We start from the raw sequence: 21,472 nt of genomic DNA, 5'->3' as shown, positions 1-21,472 counted from the left end.
TGTATCTGTTTATTGGTATTAAGCCATTAAACACTGACCTATGAATTATGGAAGTAGAAAAAAGCACTTTGAAACCAGTGCTTCAAAGCTCTTACAATGTGTCTACACATTGTAAGAGCTATTAGCTCAAACACAGCATGTCAGCATGTTGTGCAGTGTGTTCTTCAGAGAAAAAAAATTGAAGAAACAAATGAACACAATCTGAAAATCATGTCTTTAGTGGAACACTGGAAGTGATGGATTTGCCTCATCTGGACCACAACACTGGGAACAAAACAAAATACAGCCAACCAAAAAAAAGAAGAGCTTAAATCTTGTTCAAGAACCCTGGAGAACTATTCCTAAGAAAGCTTAAAAGAGTTCAGGACATACTGAAAAATAAGGGCGGTACCACTTTCAGGCTCTTTAGAATTGTGCAAACTATTTTTGTATTCCGAATGTATTTTTACACATGTTTCAATAAATCTGATTTTCCTAGCACAAACTAATGAAATGAGGGGTGTTTTTCTAAATCAGCAAAAACTGGACAGACAAGAAGACTTATCAAATTAGGCAAATCTATTTCAAAACCATCTACACAATTTGTTTTTTGTCTACCTCATTGTGAGATGCAGTTTATTTTAATAAATGTTGTAAATACAAGAGTGCATAAAAAGACATTCTGAAAAACAAACAGATGAACAATCATGTAGGCCAAAAACAAAAGCACCATCTAAGACTCTGTATGGGGAAGTGTAAACCCAGGAATTTAAGTATATCACTAATTCTGCATGACAAGAACAAAGAAGCTCAGTTAACTTTCTTCAAATTAACCTCTCACAGTCCTACAGACACATCTTAAAGCTAACAATACTGTTCATCTTCAAATGCATGTGGTCCTTCCACACTTGCTGTGTGATTTCCTTTCAGCAGATGGCACTCTAGTTCACTTCTTTGAAGCCTTCAGTTGCATCAGGTCTGGTTGAAAGAGTTTCCTTTGAACAGCAGGAGAAGCTTAAAGATGTAAAGAGAAATGAAGGCAGAATGAACAGATAAATAAGAATGGCTAAAATACACTAAAAAAAAGCTGTCATTCAGTTGGCTCTGAAGAATTTTTGCTCCTTTTAATTAAAATGTTTCTGATGCGAGCCAGTGTGTTTATATATACTGCATAATACAAATACATTAGAAACAGACTTATTATCAAAAGCCGGATCCTTTAATTTCAGGTCATGGTTATACTGTACTCTCATCCACAAACATTACGCCATTAAAAAAAAAAAGGGAAATCTGAACTCGGTACGTCCATCAACAACATACCGTCTGATGTGTTTGGTCTGGATGAGAAGGTCAGGGAGTTTGCTGTTTCTGGTGTCTGGCAACAACATGCTAACGGCAGCAGCCATAATACTGGCTGTGCCAAAAATGATGTAGGGAAGGATCTTGCTGTATAGACCTGCAAGAAAAATAAAAGGCATTTAAAATGGAACGATGAGAGATCTTTTCACTGTTAAAAGGATTTCCACATCATGAAGATGTGCACAATACACAAGCATTAAGAATTATATTACAACATTTATAAATACATTTAAAACCAGACCAATAAAGCAATATACTGGCAACAAAAAAACAAAACGGAAAAAGGGAAAAATGGTGTTAGCACATTCTCTTGTACACAATAATGGAAGGAGGTCAGGTTACCAAGATGTATTTCTGAATTAAAAAGATATACAGAGTCCAGAGAAGATGAGAAAACCATTGGGGAAATGAATATACAAAAATGTAACCAACTAACAATAATTTCAAGAGAGGTGGAAAACAGACTTCCTTGATCAAACCACTTAAATCACACATGACAACTCTAGGTCACAGTAGAAATGAGGATGAGGCCTCTGATAATAACTGCATGCATAGTGTTATTTATTAAACCATCAATCCTAAAGTGGACTTTGTCATTTGAAAGTGGTCTCTGTTGATTTTACACATTAAGGTCAATTCTGTTGTCACGGCTTCCTTCACTCAGGCTCATGAACTGCAAACCTATTACAGAAATCATGATCAAACCAGGATGCAATGTTAGGCTGTCCAATCAAAGTCCATCCATCCAGTTTCTTCTGTTTATCCGCTTTAGAGTTGCTGGGAGACATAATTATCATAGGCTGAGACAGACAACCATAGATGCTTTACATCTACAGTTAACCTAACCCCACACATGTCTATAGACTGTAGGAAGGAGCCAGACTACCCACACACGAGGAAAATGAAAATGAACCGACTCCACACAGAAATGCCCTAACATGGATATAACTTCTCGCTGTGAGCCAGCAATGCTAACCACTGCCCCTGTTATCAAAGTGAAACACTAACTGAAATACTAAAATGCCAGATTAGCCCCGAACATGGATATTGTTGCTTCAGCTTTGATGCCCATGCACCTCCCCTAAGCTCTCTGACCGAAAAACAAAAAGAAAGCACACTTACCCATGTAAAGTAAATAAGGACATATGATAGCTCCTATTCGTCCAGCTGTGGCGCAGATCCCCAAGCCCATGTTCCTGACCACAGTGGGCATCAGCTCAGTGAAAAACACGTAGATAAAGCAGTAAGCAGCAGATACACCAATCTTTCCCACCAAAGCCAACACCTGGACCATGATGGGCATGTCTGGAAAGAAAAAGGCAGTGATTAGAAAAAGTTTAAACAATGTGCTAATCTACCGAGTGTTCTAGCTAATTCCTGGCACTGCTGATATTGTACACATACCTTCAGGAACCAGCTTTATAACCAGAAGCATGATACCGCAGAACATCAGCGTGGTGAAGAGTAAAGTGGGCCGTGGAGCCCTATCAATCAGAAGCCAGGTGGCTACATACACAACAATGTCAATGGCTGCAGAAATGAAGCAGTTGAGGTAGATGTTTCCATGCAGGTTGCTGCTATTGAGAGAGAGCCCATAGTAGACCATGGCCACAGAGATCCTGCAAAAAAAGCATAATCAAGACTCAGCAATACAAGTTTGTTTTACATTAGACAGCATAATTATTGCTACTACAACATGCAACACAATATCTGGCATTACTATATGTTTCTGGAAAGCCCATTACCATATGAAAACACCTAAAATTGTTATGTTCCTTATGTTATGGGTGCGCATCAAGTCCATGTAAGTGTATGTCTGCTCTTCTTCATCTTTATTCTGCTGAATTAGACACAGAAAGAAACAGAACATTATAGAGCAAAGTTGTCTGTCCACATTGAATATATAATAATTTCAGATTGCATGGTGGAAAAGTATTGTGTGATTTCTACAATTTAAGTTATATTTTATACTGGAGCACAATGGCTTTCATAGCTCAAGGAAAAAAAAAAAATGGTACCATGAGCTCCAAGCAATCTCCAGCTCTGAATATGACCTCAGGGGCAGGGACTCTGTTCCACTGGGCAGCCTTACGTATGACAAGCTCAGCCTCCTCCACTCGACCTTTCTGCAAAAGCCAACGAGGCGACTCAGGAATCAAGCTGCACACACAAGAGCAGTGAAAAGCGTATAGCAAAACATGCACCCCAAAACAAGATTTTTCTAGATTCAGTGTAAACATGCGTTATCTATCACAACTGTCACCCAAATGTCATCCAGGCTGACTGACAGCAGTGTTATCTTTTCTGAACTGATCGTGAGTGAACTTTGCTTTTGAGAAATTAGTTTCATGCGCTCGTAAAAAGGATAGTGAGGCTGGACTTTGTTTTATGTGTGTGCCATTCTGGTTTCTAAAAGAAAACAAAAGACTTATTGCAACACTCAGCAAAACCCTCAGTGGATTTGACAGCATAACAGTTTTCAGTAACGCCAGTTCAGTAATGTACGGATTTGATGTACTGTGTGATACCAGATGCAACTAAATCTACATGTCAGAATATATATGAGGAACAATTCTGAGGTTCATTAATTAAGTTCATTAATCTGTTTTATTTCATTATTCCTGTTTATTTAGATCCTGTAGTGGGTTGGGTCCGTTGTTGTTTTCTCTCTCTCTGTCTGTGTGGTGGACACTCCTCCAGTATATATACAATCGTGTCAAAAAGATATTTTTCACTTGTTTTCACTCTAAGCAGTCCTTTGGAAAACTAAGTACAACCTGTGATTCAGTAGCTTGTAGAACCACCTTTAGCAGCAATAACTTGAAGTAAAAGTTTTCTGCATGACTTTATGGGTCTCTCATATCGCTGTGAAGGAACTTTGACCCACTCTTTTTTTTTTTTTACAATGTTGCTTCAGTTCATTATAGGTTATTTTTGCCTTGCCTGCCTGAAGGGCATTGCTTTGATGCAACTTGCACTTGTACTGTTTTTTATGTTTTATATTAACAGGATGCACACACACACACAAAGACAAATAAAACCAAAAAAAAAAAATAGATTCATTTAGCTTGGCTGGTTAGATTGAAGAATAAATAAAAAATATTCTAATTCCTTACGCTGAGTGACAGAATATGCACATGTAATGTATCTGACTAAACAAAAACATTATCTTGCAGGCATTGACTAACTTCTGTTCTAACTCTGCATTCATCAAATGTTCCAGAGTTACTTTCACAGTCTACATCGAATTGAATCCAAATAGTACATGCACAAATTTTGATGTTGCCTGCTGTAACACGTCTGTTGGTCTCCACTTGCTGATCCAATATTTCTATAATGTATGTGAATATGTTTTATACTTTTCATAACAAGAAGCAAAGTTGCTGTTATGAGACATCCACATGCAGCATTACATGGAAATTGAGTTTAACAAGTAATTGTGGACTCAGTTTTCCAGTTTTGTTTAACAGGAACCTAGCTACTTATTGACAAGGCTGGGCATGTCGTGACCACCACAAACATAAACAGCAGTTATGTGAGTTAGCTATGTCATCGTATCAGCTCCAGCTGCTCTGGTCATTTTCATCAGACCACAATATTATATATGTTTTATTAGAGTTAACCCAAGAGACTCTTATGTTTTGTTTTCTGTTTTGTTTGTTTAAAAAACAGCCAATAGCACTTACAATAATATCATGGTAAAATCTTTCCCCATTCAGATTTTTTATGTAACCTTTAACTGAATGCTAAAACCCGAATACTGACATGTTTCTCTAAAATTGCATTGCTAATATCGGATTAATGCACTGAAATGCAGGGGTGTACAAAGTCCTAATAAAATTCTCTGTGCACTGGTCACATGAATCATCATCCATTAGATTTACCACCACGTTGGAATAAATAGGAAGCCTGGGAGGGCAGCAGCAACCAGCAGCATCCTCCAGCCACGTATGAAGTAAGCAAAGAGGGGCAATAAGGCATAACCAAAGCCAAACCCAAGACTGTGTCCCAGCAGAATGTAGGTCACCCTGGCAGACTTACTCAGTATTTCAGAACCTGGACAAGACAAAGATGAAGAATTGGGCTTTAATGAAAGGAAACATGAGAGGATTGGTTTTCTGAGACAATGGCTTAAAGGAGTATTTTACTTTAGCCTAGAGCCTTGGAGATGAAAAGTAAGCTACAAAAAGCCAAAACGCCTTTCTTTCAAGGAGCACAGCCGTAGATCAAAAGGATGCTCCTTCAATGCTTGAGGCACTTTATCTGATTTCATGGAGATACCTCTGGAGCTGAAAAATACAGCTTTGTTCAGACAAACAGGAGTCGGCAATCATAGTCAGAAGAAATTAAATAATATAATAAATTATGGTTAGGATCACCACAGATGCTGATTAGACCTCTCGGGGTTAAAGAAACTTTTATGTAGACTTTAATTCTGCTCGTTCACATGAAAGCTTCTATTTGCTGACCTTTTATTTATAAAATGTCACCAAAGCGGAAGGATCAACGTGTTTGGCACAATTTTTTTTTACGCTGGATGATGTAACCCTACTAGAAACGTGTGTCTCCTCTGGTGTGTGTTAGGTAAATGTGATATGTTTAACAAAAAGACAAGAAATAGTGATTAATGCTTCTTTAAAATGCCTCAACACAATACAACCAGGTTTTTAAGACCCAAAATGAATTGGTACAGCACAATCTTTCAATGGGTTTTGAACCACCGTCACACTGAGGAAGATTTGTTGAAGTGTGATAGGAGCAAATGGGCTGTCTTACCGAGTACGAGTGATGCAATGAAATTGGAAATTTGGCCAAGTCCTCTCATACAGTTGAGGATAGTGAACATGACCCAGCTGACGGAGGTGACCTGGATCAAGGTGGTGACTGTTTGTAGGATCATAGTGAAAAAAAATACTGGCTTTCTACCAAATCTGTAAGAAAAGTTATGCAGAAATAGGGAATACAGAGATGTAAAGATGTAATGTCATGATAACATAACAGTATCATGGTGAGTTTGGGCTGGTTATCAGTTTTACTTCTCTCTACTTTTTTGATTCTCTCAGATGGTATGGGTTTTAATTTTTTTCTGTCAGCACCACTGTTAAAAATTGTTTGGTTTCAGCTCATCAAATAATACATATGTAAATATATAAAAAATATATTAAAAAAAAAAAAACCAACCCAAATACCAACAACTAAAAGTGAAAGAGACAATCCTTACTTGTAGCTTTGCCTGCTTGAACTAAGAAAAAGATTCCCTTCTACCACAGTAGTGCGTACACTACTAGATGTTGCCATGTTGCCCACTACCTGGATATTTAGACTGAACATCTGCTTCCAGATCTTTGATCCGTTTACCAAACAACTTGCTGAGACAAGCGGATCATAGAATCCAAAATGGAAACAAACACAAGCCTCAGATGACATGAAAACAGCTCTGCAGGCTTCAACCTCAAACCTGCAGAGTTCTAAATACACTCTTGATAGTTTTCAGCCAGGAAATACATACTCACACAAAAGAGCATGCACATTTGATACACAGACCTAAATTTAGGAGCCTCTTTGAGCCACACTCCTGCATCTTTCAGACTGCAGTTGTTATCTGGACAACTCTGTTCTGAAAACAATTTAACCCTCCTCCTAAAACTTTAAAGCAACTAGTTTTATTTGTAGGTCACTTTATCAATCATGTATCAAAAGCTTTTTATGATTTTTTCAATTCACCCAGGTAAGAAAAAATATTTTTTAACCTTTCCTCGTGTATCAGAGACGGAAGAAAAAGACAAAGGCTACTTGTTAAAGCCACGATATCTTTCAGCCTCCTTTTCTTATCTTAACGTTTTTAAACAAAGGCTGATTACATATTTTTATATGACAGACTTACCGGTCTGATAGATGTCCACTAATAAAAGATCCAATAAGTGCCCCCACAAAGAAGAAAGAGGTGGAGAAAGGGACTTTCCATGCATTGTCGCACACAAGATCCCACTTCAGTTAAAAAGAGAGAATATAATAATAATATAATATAATAATATTCGGGTTACATTCAGATAAAAATAATAGAATAAAGTGAGTTTATTTCGAATACATGAAGCGATTTTTACATGTTTTAGCTCTCGAGGTCTTTTAATGTCACAGCCATACGAAACAATTCGTGTACTACAGGCTGACTGTCAGTGATCATTTAGGCAGTACTGAACCTCAGAAACGATGGTGGCGGTGTATTTGTCAGTGCTGAAAACCCAGCCGTCCAAACACTGTTCTGTGTCATTGAAGCCGGCTGCTTTTTCTGTCCAGTTTTCATTGAGCTTGTATCGAGAGCAGCTGCCCGGTCCCATCCAGCTGCCCCGGTCATGGAAACCATTCTCCTGTTCCCACTCTGTGCCGTTGCGTGAGGAGCTGTTTGGGCTTCTGCAATAATGTTCGGGTGTATCCGAAACAAAAACCACAATTACACCCATGTATCCTGCGGGCATTGTACTTACACTGAGCAGAACCATAATGAGAATTTGAAAGAGCCCGTAGTCGCCCAGAAAAGACGTGATTTCGTCAAAGTCTCTGATTTTTCCATTTGACATGCTTGCAAAAAACCTGGAGGAGCGCAAGCGAAGTGTTTCTAGAGAGTTGCTTTAAGATACCTTATGCAACATGTCAAACCAGACACGCCGTGCATAGACGTGCTAGAAATTAAAAAGAAAGAAAGAAAAAGAAAGAAGAAAAGCAGACACCTGCAGACTGTAACTGTACTGTTCAGTCATTGAATTGCTTTTTGAACCTTTCATCCCACAAAGCACACTTTTCCTTCCTGGTAAAACTGGAGGGGTAGGTGTTAACGCTTGCACAAGCATGTTTGCATATCCTTATGTAAGGATATCAACTGCCATTAGACTACTTCTTTCGCTTACACATACTGATAACTCTCTGCTCGCTGAATGCTCGATGATCAATCGGGATTTCAGGATTAGTTATATTGCGGACACATCTGCACAGCTGTCTTATAAACGAATCTGTTAGTTGTCAATGTTAATACCAAGCCTAGTTAGTCATAACAAGCGTTCACATCAACGTCGGAATAAAATGTATGATTGCCAGGAACTTCTCCTCCCACATGCTGCAGTAGGGTTAGAAACCACAAATACTGACTGTGAACTCAGAGAAACACTCTGAGTTCACAGTTTTCCTGCTCCGCGCATCAAACACCAGCTCTCCAAATCTCAGTTCGTATAAATCCAGACTAAACACGTTTTTTTTGTTTATTTTTGTTTGTCCCTGCCTTTTATTTAATTACATAATTACATTTTTTTATAAACAGCGCCATGACTTTTATTTAAAAAAAATCAAATTATTTTATGTTATTTTAACTTTTTTAAAATGTACATTTTATGTTATTGTTGTTGCTCATATGACTATCTGTCGATCAAGCCAGATAACACACACAAGTTAGTTAAACTGCAGGAATGTCTTAAAGACATAAAGACCTAAAAATCTTAGAAATGCGGTTTCTACACAGATGCCCATTCTGGATGGCATTATTCAGGCCTCCAGAAACACTGATAGGAATCTTGGAGTTATTTTTGACCAGGATATGTCCTTTAATGTACATATTGAACAAATAGGACTGCCATTTGCACAATATCTGTAAAATTAGAAAAATCCTATCTCAGAGTGACGCTGAAAAACCAAGATGTCCTGAAAACTCCCTGAAAATTGAATTGATCTAAAATGCTGCAGCGAGAATACTGACAGGTACTAGAAAAAGAGAGCTTATTTCTTGTATATTAACTTCTCTTTATTGGCCCCTTCTGTGGAACCAGCATTGGATTCAGGAGACAGACACTATCTCTACTTTCAAGATTAGGTTTAAAACTTTCTTTTTTTCTAAAGCATATAGTTAGGGCTGGATCAGGTGACCCTGAATCCTCCCTTAGTTATGCTGCAATAGGAGTAGGCTGCTTAATTATTTGTTATTATTATCTCTGGCTCTCTTCCACAGAGGCTCCTTTATCCTACTCACATCCATCCAGTCGTAGCAGATGGAATCAGAATCAGAATGTCATTATTGTTGTTGTCACAGGTACAATGAAATTAGAAGTGGCAGGTTTCTTTCTGCTAAAACTGAGTTTTTCCTTCCCACTGTCGCCTAATGGCTTGGTCATCGGGGTTTTCTCTGTTTTCTTTGTATTATTGTTGGGTGTGTAGTTTACAGTGTAAAGCACCTTGAGGCAACTTTTGTTGTGATTTGGTTCTATATAAATAAAACAAAACTTGAACTGAATATGCATTACCTATGTAGCTGTACACACAGTAATGTACATTCCTACACACACGGAAAGAAAGAGCAACGTGATGCAGCAGGCCTGTAATTGCAAATATTATTGCTCAATTTCTCTTTGAAAGTTTGTTTTGTTGCTCTTGTGCTCTCAGGGCAAATTCTCATACCAACCTCTCTCTTTTCAATGCCTCTGAACTACTGGAAACCTGTTAGCAGTAAACAGCAGTTACTTTGACAACGCTACAGTGTACAATTAGGGACAGGACTTTTGAATATCCTTTGTCCACTTTAATTTACTTTCACTTTAGTCCACATGTTACACCTCTACAGAGTTACACAGCCTACAAATAGGCTTACTCGACTGAGTATTGCTGAGCAGGAAAGGTCAATAGAAAAACTTTACCCCTCAGTTTTTCTATTTCATGCTGTTTGTACCATGAGGTGAGGTTGAACCCAGACAAAAACGTGGACTATTGAGTAATGATAAGTTTACCATTTGCTCATTTACAGTTTTTTCTGATTGCTTAAGCACATTTTTTGTAACTATTGGCTATTTTTGCAAAACTCTACACACAAATAAGAAAACCTGTCACCCAATTATCAAAACATTGTTGTTCTCTTGCAAAAGCGAACACAGCTAGATTAACTCTTCACACATTCGTAAAAATGGTGTTTTCGTATCAAACAGTACACACAAGCCATCATCTACTAAGCACACAATGCACCAACTGCACACTGATGGTATGAATACAAAACACATCTGGCTTTTGCTTTCTCTGTGTACAGATGTCAATTTGAGGTCACACGTTTGTCATAGTGTCATGTAAACATACAAGGATCCAAACTTCAAGTATTGGTGTTTATTCACACTCATCAAAACCAAGACAAAGTCAGAAAACAAAATAGGAATTTCACAAAAAAAAAAGGAAAAAAAAAGACAATCAGCCTACATCATGTCGTCTTTCTGGGTCCGGCCACAAAATTTCGTCCACATCGCATGCGATATCCTCCAGTCCAAGGCACCGGGGAAAATATCTCCTTGAATGCCGTATCCAGGCCTGACATGATGCCTGGTCAATATCTCCACATGCCTCCTCCATTGCCTGTAAAAGGGCTACCTGTTGATGAGGATGACGGTCGTACACTTTCCAGCGCCAGGCAGAGAAGAACTCCTCGATGGGATTTAAGAATGGAGAGTATGGAGGGAGGTTGAGTGCCATGAAGGATGGGTGGTCTGTAAACCAGTTGCGGACCAAAGCAGCCCTATGGAAACTAACATTGTCCCATATGATGACATATCGGGTCTGCTCTGGTCTCTGAATAGTGAGCATGTCATGCAAGGTGTCCAGGAATGCAATAATGTGTGCAGTGTTGTATGGGCCTATGGTTGCATGATGGTGAACAACACCATTTTGGCTTATAGCTGCACACATGGTTATGTTACCACCACGTTGTCCTGGGACATTGATGATGGCACGGTGTCCAATAATGTTCCTGCCACGTCTCCTGGTTTTACTGAGGTTAAAACCGGCCTCATCTACAAAAAGTAGCTCATGTCCCGTTGCATCTGCTTCTAGTTCCATCACTCTCTGGACAAGACAAAACAAATGCAACACATCAGGCCCATGCACAGCACTACAGTATGCACTTCCAAATTCAGAACCAATGACACTAGCTTACCTGCACATAGTCATATTGCAGTTGCTCTTCTTGCTCCTCCTTGCCCTCTTCCTCTAACTTCCTCTAACCCTCTTGCTTCTTCACCTCCACGTCCTCTTCCTCCAACTTCTTCACCTCCACGTCCTCTTCCTCCAACTTCTTCACCTCCACGTCCTCTCCCTCGGCCTCCTCTGATTCTCACTCTTCTCACTCTTACTGCTCCTTCCATTGTACTCCACATAGACAGCTTACCTGTGGCCTGTTTATAGTGCTTAGGCTGATTGCAAAGTGGACTAATTATCTAAAACAGTTTTCACATGTGAAAGTGTGCCAGACAGTTGGCAAAATAGTGTTAATGATAGCCATACATGTGTATAATTTTGCTAGGAGTGTGTTGGAAATTTGGTAATTGAGTGTAAGCAGTGACTTGTGCCTACAGTTTTGCAAAGTGTGTGTTACAAAGTTGCAAACTGAGTGCAAAGCAGTGTTTGTGCTTTTAGTTTTGCAAACTCAGTGAGTGGTTTTGCTATAAGTATTAATAGTTTTAGGAATTGTGCTATAAGAATCATAGTTAGGGTTAAAGCCATCAGAAAAAACTGTAATATTACACTGAAACCAGACAAGTACATCTCTATGTTGGTAACCAACTTAAAAGTCCATAAGTGACCCAGTAGGAGCAATTTGTTTGCAATTTAACACAAGCATGGGACAGAGCACATAGGTAAGTCGACAGTCTATGTGAATTAATGGACTAACACAATTGTACTTGATATACTAGCAGCTAAGTTTACAGTTTTTTCTGAATGCTTAAACCCTAACTGTGATTCTTATAGCACAATTTCTAAAACTATTAATACTTATAGCAAAACCACTCACTGAGTTTGCAAAACTAAAAGCACAAACACTGCTTTGCACTCAGTTTTCCATTTTGTAACACACACTTTGCAAACCTGTAGCTACAATCCACTGCACAGCACTATTTTTGCAGAACTGTAAACACAACTCACTGCTTTACACTCAATTCCCAAATGATCAACGCACTCCTAGCAAAACTATACACATTTACGGCCATTATTTACACTATTTTGCCAACTGTCTGGCACACTGTCACATGTGAAAACTTTTTTAGATCATTAGTTCACTTTGCAATCAGCCTAAGCACTATAATACAGGTAAGCTCTGTGTGTGGAGTACAATGGAGGGAGCAGGAAGAGTGAGAAGTAGAGGAGGCCGAGCAAGAGGACGTGGAGGTGAAGTAGTAGGATGAAGAGGACGACAAGGACAAGGAGGAACAAGAGGAGGACGAGGAGGGGGGAGAGGAAGGGTAAGAAGAGTAAGAAATAGAATTGCTGATGACATCAGAGCTACAATAGTGGACCATGTAATCAACCGTGGAGTGACCCTGAGGGAAGCTGGCCAACGGGTTCAGCCTAACTCGAGCCGCTACACTGTAGCAAGCATCATAAGGACATTTCGAAATGAGAATCGGTTAGTACAGTCACTTTGCACTAAGATTTGTAGCACTGCCATATGCTAATGAGAAACACAACAATACCATAGATGTAAAAATACTGAAATTGTTACTTTACAGAATTGCTAGACGACCAGATGCTGGGGCAGAGGAAGCATGTTCACTGCAGACCAAGAAACCCATATAGTCAATATGGCGATTGCAAATAATCCTATACTTGGAAATAAACACTTGTGTTTGTTTTGATGTGTGTAAATAAACACCAGTACTTGAAGTTTGGATCCCTCAATGTTTACAGACCTATGACAAAAGTATGAGCTCAAACTGACATAGCCTACCTTGTGCACAGAGAAAGCAAACGCCAGATGTGTTTTTTTATTCATACCATCAGTGTGTAGTTGGTGCATTGTGTGCTTATTAATGTGATGGCTTGTGTTAACTGTTGGATACGAAAATACCATTTTTACAAAGGTGTGGAGAGTTAAGCAAGGGTTATTCGCTTTTACAAGAAAACTACAATGTTTTGCTGATTGGGTGAAGAGTTTTCTTATTTGTGTGTAGAGTTTTGCAAAAATAGCCAATAGTTACAAAAAAGGTGCTTAAGTCATCAGAAAAAACTGTAATAGAAGCAGCAATACCACAGGAGCTGTGCGCACAACCACCACAAGATGGTGCAACCCAGCATGGATTCCAGTACAAAAGGTACACTGGCTCTTAAAACAGGTGATTAACAGAAGCAACAGAATGAAATAAACATCCAGAACAGGCTATATATGAAACACAGAAGTCCCAAAATGCACTTAAAATATATTTTTAATATATTGTTGACTTTTAGTAATTTAATTACATGTAAAAATTTCCATGTGATTTTGTTACAGAAGAACAATGTATTTGAATTTAATGGATTTTAGTATAATGAAAATGATGTGATTGGTATACCATGCATATTTCCTTGAATTGTATTAATTTATATATTTCCTTCCCTATTGATTTCTATATAGTCCAGTTACATTTTATTCAAAATTTTTACTTCACGAGGAAAGAATCTTTTTTTGTGTATGTAAATGCTGTGTCCAATACAAAATACCAGTTATGTAAACTGGAATAATTTATTTAAAATATGAAGGATTTAAGCATTGAAAAAACTGACCTCACTAATTACTTTTAGAGGGTTTAGTAACATGGGGCAATTCACTTGTTCTAAAGCTAAAGTTCAGGCTCCTTGTAAAGGGTCACAACATTAATCTTACCAGACTTTGGATGACTTAGATGACTTATTGGGAAAGAAAGAAGTTCTGGTGTACACATTTGATTAATTTGTCTATTTTCTCCCCTTGAGTTTCAAACACACATTTGAATGAGGGAAATGAGTGAAGCGGTTAAACCGCTGACAAATCAAAGACATGAGAGCCGTGACATCAGAAAAGAACCCAGGTTAACAAAATTCCATAGGTACCAGAGCAGAGATATAAAATGCATTTTATGTACCCAACAATAAAACGGTATACCCCTCAAATTTAAGTTTGTAACAAATCAGGTGCCATCACATCACCGCTCAGGGATCTTCCGATCCACATGCCGGCCACACCTTACCATTCTTTAGGCAGTGCTGTTGCCATGACAGTGCCTCTCTGGCCAGTCTATGGAGATGCCCTCTGACCCCTGGAGTGTTGACCTTTGGCCTGAGGGTCATCAAATAGGGTCAGGGGGTCAGCTCTTGCTAGAGGACAGTGAAAGCTCTTCACTGATTGGCTATGATTTGCCCTTTCCTTACCTTCATCTGGGTAACTGGCATATTGACCAAGTGGTCCTCTGCTTATTGTTAGCAGCTTTATCCAGTTTGCACAGAGTAGTGTGCAAGTGTGACACATATTTATGTGCCTGGCTTTTATTTTATACTTTGTGCATGTAAGCCTGAAAAAGTCATTGTTTTACCTCTCGCCTCCACCTGTCACGCTTTCTTGAAGACCGAGTATGAGAAACACCTGATTAACTGCTGCACTTCTGCAGCCACCACTTACAGACGTAAGCTGCTGGGTAGCAACAGGGAAAGCCCTCATTTAGTAAGGAGCACTCAGCTTGGTCTCGTCTCTCTTTTCCTCTCCCTCCTGATGATCTATACCTTCTAAGCCCATCACTTGTCAATATCTTCACATTAATTTGAGAGAGACACTGTGTGGGGGCAGGGCAGTCTTAGAGGGCAGCGTACACGTTTGTGTGTGTGTGTGTGTGTGTGTGGGGGGGGGTGGACAGAGGAGACAAGGACACAGGAAGGAGAGAGCGAGAGAAAGAGAGACAGGGGAAGTAAAACGGGAAAAAATAGGGCAAATGAAAGCTGGAAAAAGGATGAGAGAGAGAAGAGTGTGCATGAGAAAGAGAGGACTGGGCAAAGAGGCCATGTTTTCCTCATCACTCTTACACGTGGCTTCCCTTAAATATCAACAGCCCCCTCCGTTTGTCCAAATGAGCCCTGCAGTCAGCAGGGTCCGTAATGATAATGGCTGTTTGAGAACTGAGGCCTAGTGCGAGGAGAATCCATCATTGTCTGTCTGCCATCAGAACTCCAAGCCTCTGCAAAGAGAAAGTGTTTTACAACTGAGAGCCATGATGAGAAAAGAGCTGTTGTTTTTTTCTTTCTGTGCACACACGTCATGCACACACACCAAATCCTGACAACAATCTCAGACCCTTTAACCCATCATGAAAGACTTTCGGTGGATAATAAAAAATAATGGCTTATTCAATAACCATTCAATCCTCCGCTGCCGTCCTTTATACTCTGATTTTTCCAAGTACTCAGAGACTCTTCACCTCTGACCCCATCCTGTAGGGCTGGACCACACCAGGGAGCAACAAACCTTGTAACACCGTGACCCCTTTCTTGGTGACACACATACATGATACATGACACATACGGTGGCTGTAGCTCAGGAGGTAGTTGGTGGTTCGATCCCTGGCTGCTCCAGTCTGCATGCCAAAGTATCCTTGGGCAAGATACTGAACCCCAAGTGATGTGAATGTTAGATCTAAGTGAGGGAAGGGAATAAATCATGTTTTGCCTTAAAAAGAGTAGAAAATAAGATACATAAGAACCAGTCCATTTACCTCAGCGTAAAAAACAGGGATGCAGTATCATCCTTCACTGTCAAATGGGTTCATTAGCCCGGTCCTAATAGTTTTTGAAAAATAAATTTCTCTCTGCGTTCATTTTTTAAGACTAATTAACGCTGTTCTTGGCTCAAAGGGAACGCCCAAGAGACCGTTTCTCAGCACCTCTCATTATTTTAACAAGAACTCATATCATTTATCTCCCCAAAGCTACAAACAAGACACACACCGAACACACATTCGTTTTTACATAATTTTGCAGTTCAAAACTCACAGCTCACTTTAAAGAAAAATCTGAGCGCAAACAGCCCACTCTGTTTCTGCACTGCTTTCAGTCGCATTCAAATTTGTCACCCATTTCTAACAGACTTATTGCAGAACATTTGAAAAGGTTTTAGGGTGGGTATCGAGTGCTCTGTGCTCCAGTGAATATTTCAGCCTTGAGGAATTCTTTGAAGTAATGGTCTGCTAAGTAACTTTTCTGCACTGAGCTCAATAGTTCCTCCGCACTACTTACAGAAATGATTTTTCCTTTCCACGCAGGCTTTGTTGAAAAACGGTCTGTAGCACGCTTATTTGAAACTGAGAAATATTTGCAACATTGGGGCAAAGCAGGTGCACGTGTGTGTGTGTGTGTATGTGTGTGTGTGTGTGCAGCAGGGGGGGATTTTCACATTTTCCAGCTCTCCTGCAGTCTAATGGGTTATTTGTCATCAGCGGAGTAAAGGATTTTTAAAAGTCAAGCCAGGGCTGACTCCCTCCCTATCCTTTCTCTCACCCTCCCTCTCTTTCCCACTACCCCCCTGACACTTGCAATGGGCGATCAATAGGTTATTGATCAACTCTCTCTATCGCCAACCCACCAGACTAATCACCTTAACACCAGCCCAACTCACCCCCCCCCCCAGCCCCCCAACTTCTTCGCCGTCTTTCCTGTTGCTCTGTGTTTGTGTTTCTGTTGCCCTGTGTCACACTCACTCTCACATTAAACGGTGCTTTTTCAACGTTTGGGGCTCGACATCGGCTTGATGAGTATGTTCCCCTCAGAAGTACGCACACTGAACCTTGAATTTAGCCCAATAATAGAGCTACATCCTCGCATCTCCTTCTCTAGTTGCCAGTAATTGCCAGATATATTCCACCGGGCAGACGAAACAAGAAAATTTACCATCGAGGTAAACGCTCTTCATCTATCTCTCATTTCTTTCACTCTGCTCTCTGCTCACCGCTTCCATCGCTCTCTCTCTTTCTCCCTGTCTGTCTTTGTTCGAGGGGAAAATTGATGGAGTGTATGAAACCGGCATATTTCTTTGCCTCCTGCTGGAGGAGACTTGAGGGAAGCAGGCATGAAGGTGGCTCACAAAAGCGGTTTACATCCACACTTTCCTTTTGTTTTGGTTATAGCCCAAATTTATAAAACAGGAAGTTCTTGGGTTAATCCTTTTGGTGCCTTTGGCAAAAAAATCGTGGGCATTTTCCATGTCATCTTCCCAGGCACAGACCGCACTCGCTAGGTTCTGGCTGCAAAGATTGCAGAACCTTTAAAGTATTTTCCTTTCTAAGCATCAAGTCCCTTATTTGTTTCATCATGTATTAAAATCAGCACACACCTAATCCGTAGAAAGCTCCACAAACACACAATTAAAAAAAACAAACACCTGATTTCCACGTCATGTGTTGCATCTTGTTCTGTTTCATTGGTTTCAGGACAAACAAAGTCTGCCGAGGTCAGGAATGTTTTATTTATTTCTCTTCTTGGTGGAGTTCTTTGATTTGGGAGAAACGAATGAGGTCCAATCCACCCCTTTTGGGCGCCACAAGGTTTTTTCAGTGGCACGTTTGCCTAACAAGCTGTTGCTTCGCTTCTGTGTGGTGAAGATAAGACTTTTCCCCAAAAGCCTCTAATGGCAGATGAAAAACTGATCAAATCCCTGGAGGAGAGATGAGGTGACCTTTGACCTCTGGATATAAAGCGGTTGAAGATGTCGCTCTCATTATATTCGCGGATTAAAAATGACAAGTGTGGTCTCTCCTAGCATTTGTGATCCATTAGGAAGATTACATTATTTACGATAAAGGGACATTTCAAATACTTTTGCATCACTTCTGAGCTGTGAAAACACACATTTGTTCTCAGTGTTTTTCTTAAAGGCTGCAACAAACTGCAGCAGCAGGCGTTCTCACACACACGCACACACACACACACACACGCACAGCCCTCACAGGAGAATTGATTGACTATTCTATCTCAATCTCAATACATCTCTCCTTCTGTTACTTAGCAACCGGTGCCTGTGAGGATATGGATGCTAGAGAAGTTGTACTCCTGTGCATTTTCACTTGATAAAGAAATGTGATTGATGAAAATGTCGCCATTACTGTGTTGTGAAATTCCGAAAAAAAAGAGAGTTAGAAATAAAAGAGAAAGTGGGGTCTCAGGATCTGAAGCAGGGAGTTTATCCTTGATTTAAAATGTAGAGTTAAAATATGTATTCTGTATTTCAGTATTAAAATTAATTTGCTTTAACCATTAAGATTCTTCACAGTCCTTAACAGCACCAAAACATTCAAAAGCAAACATGCACTTTAAGTCTTATGTTTGTTTGTTTTTTTAATTGTTTTACAAACACTACAGAAATATGAGGATTTTATATTTAAATGATTCCATTGTTTTCTCTGTCATATTGCATTTAAATAAGGCCAACATATTTCTATGGTGAGGCTACAGAGTTTCAGTCTTTAGGCTTTATTGTTCCCTCACCCAAAGACGAATTAAATTAATTTATCTATAGACAGAAGCAGGCTTTAGAAAATATGCAGACTACAGCAATATAACTGTTACAGGCAAAACCCAGACGCCGCTTAATGAATCTATAAAGTGTTTCATATCAGGTTTAAACCAGAACACTGCATATTACATTTATTTTCTCACTCCAAACAAGGTTTTCAACATCATGCTAAATTAAAAAAAAAAACAAAAAACTGAGATAGGTTTCTTCTGATAGCAAAGAAAGTTAAAAAAAAATTATCAAAGCATTTCTCATTATATGAATTTTAAAAAGATATACTGTGACACTGACTGACTCAATATTTGAAAATTAAAACGTGTTTACTTAAAAAGTAACAAAGAATTAAATGATACATGTTAAATGTATATATAAACATTAAATGTTTATATATATCATTTAATTCTTCGTTATATACACTCTTTCATGCACTCTTTTACTTTTTTGCTCCCCAACTGTGAGTGTGAAATGTCTGTGCTGGATTTATCCCACAGGATGCTGCACGTTCACCAGTTCCTGACAACACACCAGCTAAAAAACGCTGAAAAGCTCGTTTCAAATTTGTGATTTTTTGTAAACTGTCGTGTTTCGACCTCACGTGGACGGCTTAGATTTTTGGCTGTGGATTGCATATCTCACAGAAACAAAATGACAATCAATAGTTATAGATTTGCACAGAATGCAGTCAATTTAACATGTTTTGATAACCATACAGCAAAGTTTCTGAAGCCATTATTGTGTTTGCCAATAAATAGGCTGCGGGGTAACCAATGATGCACCTGAGCACAAATATATTTACTGCCGCTCTTCTTTCCTGTTTGCCTTTTTGTTTGCAAGATGGTTCTTGTAGAAAAGGACATTTTTGGTTTTGCCAGTCAGTCTTTCTTTGAGTAATATCTGCACTGTGTGTGCATTATTATAACCATGTATGTTTTTTTTTCTGCTGATGAACTGTAGAAAGCAGATTCTTTTCATCCAGAAGCTACATATGAAACATTTAATTTGGTTCTAATCATTTCCTGTGTTGTGCTACATTTATTATTGCTCTGTTATAATGGTCTCCCTGTATATGTAACAGGAACCGCGACTTTTCTCAGATCCACACTGCGTTTATCAAAACTGCACTGAATACAATATACAGCTACAACATCCTACACACACACACACACACACACACACACACACACACACACACACACACACACTGACAATCATCCAACACTGGCAATCACACACGCGCGCGTAAAAGTGTGGTGTAATGTGTTGCGATTGTTTAGCTCCGGCTTGGTACCACATACCGACAACGAATGAAACAATAAAAACGGTATAAAACTCTTGCTTGTGGACCTCGTCAATGCAAGAATCTAAATTAAAGGCCAAGGCGGATATTATTATTAACCGCGCTGAATTTAGGTTTTATTTTTTATTTTTTTATTTTATTTTTTGCTGTTGTCTTGAACAGAAAACAAACAGCTGACATTTCTTTTTCAGCATTTTTCTGTTGTCAAACATTTACACGCTACAAGTCACCGCTGAAACAATCTGAAACAAATGCCTCAGTGTTTAGGAAACAGCACCGATGGAGGCTGAAATGATCGATGATCGATATATAGAGCGATGAGATCAATATCCTCTTGGGGGGGGGGCTTAACCACGGAGCTTTATGAAATCCAGAAAGACTCGTTGGAATGGAAGATTTGATTTTAATAAAAAAAAGTCCTTCTATATTATAATTATATCTTAAAAAGTACTATTTGCCAATAGCAATCAGTATTATTGATTAATAAAAATACATCTGCAAATATAAATAAAAACAAAACAAAAAAACAAAACAAAAAACCCCAGCTTAGCCACAGAGGGCAAAGCACACCTCTGCTAATAAAACAAGTGTGTGTGTGTGTGTGTGTGTGTGTCCCCGCTTTTCTTATCACATATAAGTATTTTAATTTCGAACAGTTCCAAGGTTTGAAATATTTACAATATAGCCCACAATTTCTATTTTTAGGCCTGTAAATAAAGCTCCACGTTGAATAAAAAAATCGAAAAACAAACAAAGTTCAGCATGCAGTCACAAAAAAATATAGATTTTCATCATAAATGTCTTCAGAAATGGTTATAAGGTAAAATAATAATAATAATAATAATATTTATTTATTTTTAAAATTCTGTATCTTGCCTAATTTGGTACTTTGGCTGACTTCATTCACACTGCCTTTGAAAAAAATCTATTTTATGTTCTGTAATAAATTAACCGCAGTACAGATAGATGAGGCCTAAAACTGCCGATGTCTTTCTCGCGTCTTTCTTTCGTGGGTTTGTGGTTTCTTCACTTCTCTCTTTCTAAAATAAAACAAAACAAATACATAAAATATTATAATACAAACACGTTGGCCTCGAAAAGCTATAAATAAATAAATGAATAAATAAATGAATAAACACAAATCTGGCACAATATTAAAACTGAGATGTCAGAGGAAACCGTTTACAAGTGACACACACACACACACACAGACGGGCAGCATCTGCATATCGGTCGGAGCTGAATGAAGCGGATGGTATAAACATCAGTCACCGGCACCGAGAAACTGTCCGAGTGTCCAATTAGGGAGATAATAATAAATATATGTCTGCAAAGATGAGTGTACAATTCTTCTTCTTCCTTCTTCTTGTTCTTGTTCTTCTTCTTCTTCTTCTTATGTCCAATAAAGACCTTACAGCTTCACTTTCAATTGCTTCAAATCACTAATTTCATATAAAATTACGACGCGATCAAAAGTCAAGAAGCTGTGCTCTGATTGGTTCTGTATATTTATTTACCTGTTAAAATGTTCCCGTCAT

At 38.9% G+C, this 21,472-nt stretch overlaps 1 protein-coding gene across 3 annotated transcripts; it reads right to left on the bottom strand.

The window, feature by feature from the left end:
- Positions 1 to 200: 200 nt before the first annotated feature.
- Positions 201 to 8,464, bottom strand: LOC146497894 (organic cation/carnitine transporter 2-like). Of its 3 annotated transcripts, none has more exons than XM_085141992.1 (10): positions 7,539 to 8,459; positions 7,223 to 7,326; positions 6,115 to 6,269; positions 5,223 to 5,394; positions 3,357 to 3,498; positions 3,084 to 3,175; positions 2,743 to 2,957; positions 2,461 to 2,643; positions 1,300 to 1,435; positions 201 to 993 (listed from the first exon to the last, which is right to left on the bottom strand). In XM_085141992.1, the coding sequence occupies exons 1-10, from the start codon at positions 7,914 to 7,916 to the stop codon at positions 921 to 923; spliced, it is 1,650 nt and encodes a 549-aa protein (XP_084998118.1). In that variant the 5' UTR covers positions 7,917 to 8,459; the 3' UTR covers positions 201 to 920. The 3 variants fall into 3 exon arrangements, with proteins under 3 accessions (XP_084998118.1, XP_084998117.1, XP_084998119.1); XM_085141991.1 differs by having other exon boundaries at positions 3,084 to 3,178; positions 7,539 to 8,458; XM_085141993.1 differs by lacking the exons at positions 201 to 993; positions 1,300 to 1,435 and adding an exon at positions 1,445 to 2,115 and having other exon boundaries at positions 3,084 to 3,178; positions 7,539 to 8,464.
- Positions 8,465 to 21,472: the final 13,008 nt, after the last annotated feature.

This window comes from Neolamprologus multifasciatus, chromosome 18, assembly GCF_963576455.1.
Source record: "Neolamprologus multifasciatus chromosome 18, fNeoMul1.2, whole genome shotgun sequence".
Lineage (NCBI taxonomy): Eukaryota > Metazoa > Chordata > Actinopteri > Cichliformes > Cichlidae > Neolamprologus > Neolamprologus multifasciatus.
Note: the sequence above shows the minus strand (reverse complement) of the source record. Positions and strands in the feature narration are given on the sequence as shown.

What these genes read in the sequence shown, in the direction of transcription:
- LOC146497894 (XM_085141991.1), bottom strand. Translation starts at nt 7,916, where the DNA reads ATGTCAAATGGAAAAATCAGAGACTTTGACGAAATCACGTCTTTTCTG. An exon ending in GAGATTGCTTGGAGCTCATG is followed by an intron (nt 3,179 to 3,356) that starts GTACCATTTTTT and finishes TGTCTAATTCAG; the next exon opens with CAGAATAAAGATGAAGAAGA. An exon ending in CAGACCAAACACATCAGACG is followed by an intron (nt 994 to 1,299) that starts GTATGTTGTTGA and finishes TACATCTTTAAG; the next exon opens with CTTCTCCTGCTGTTCAAAGG.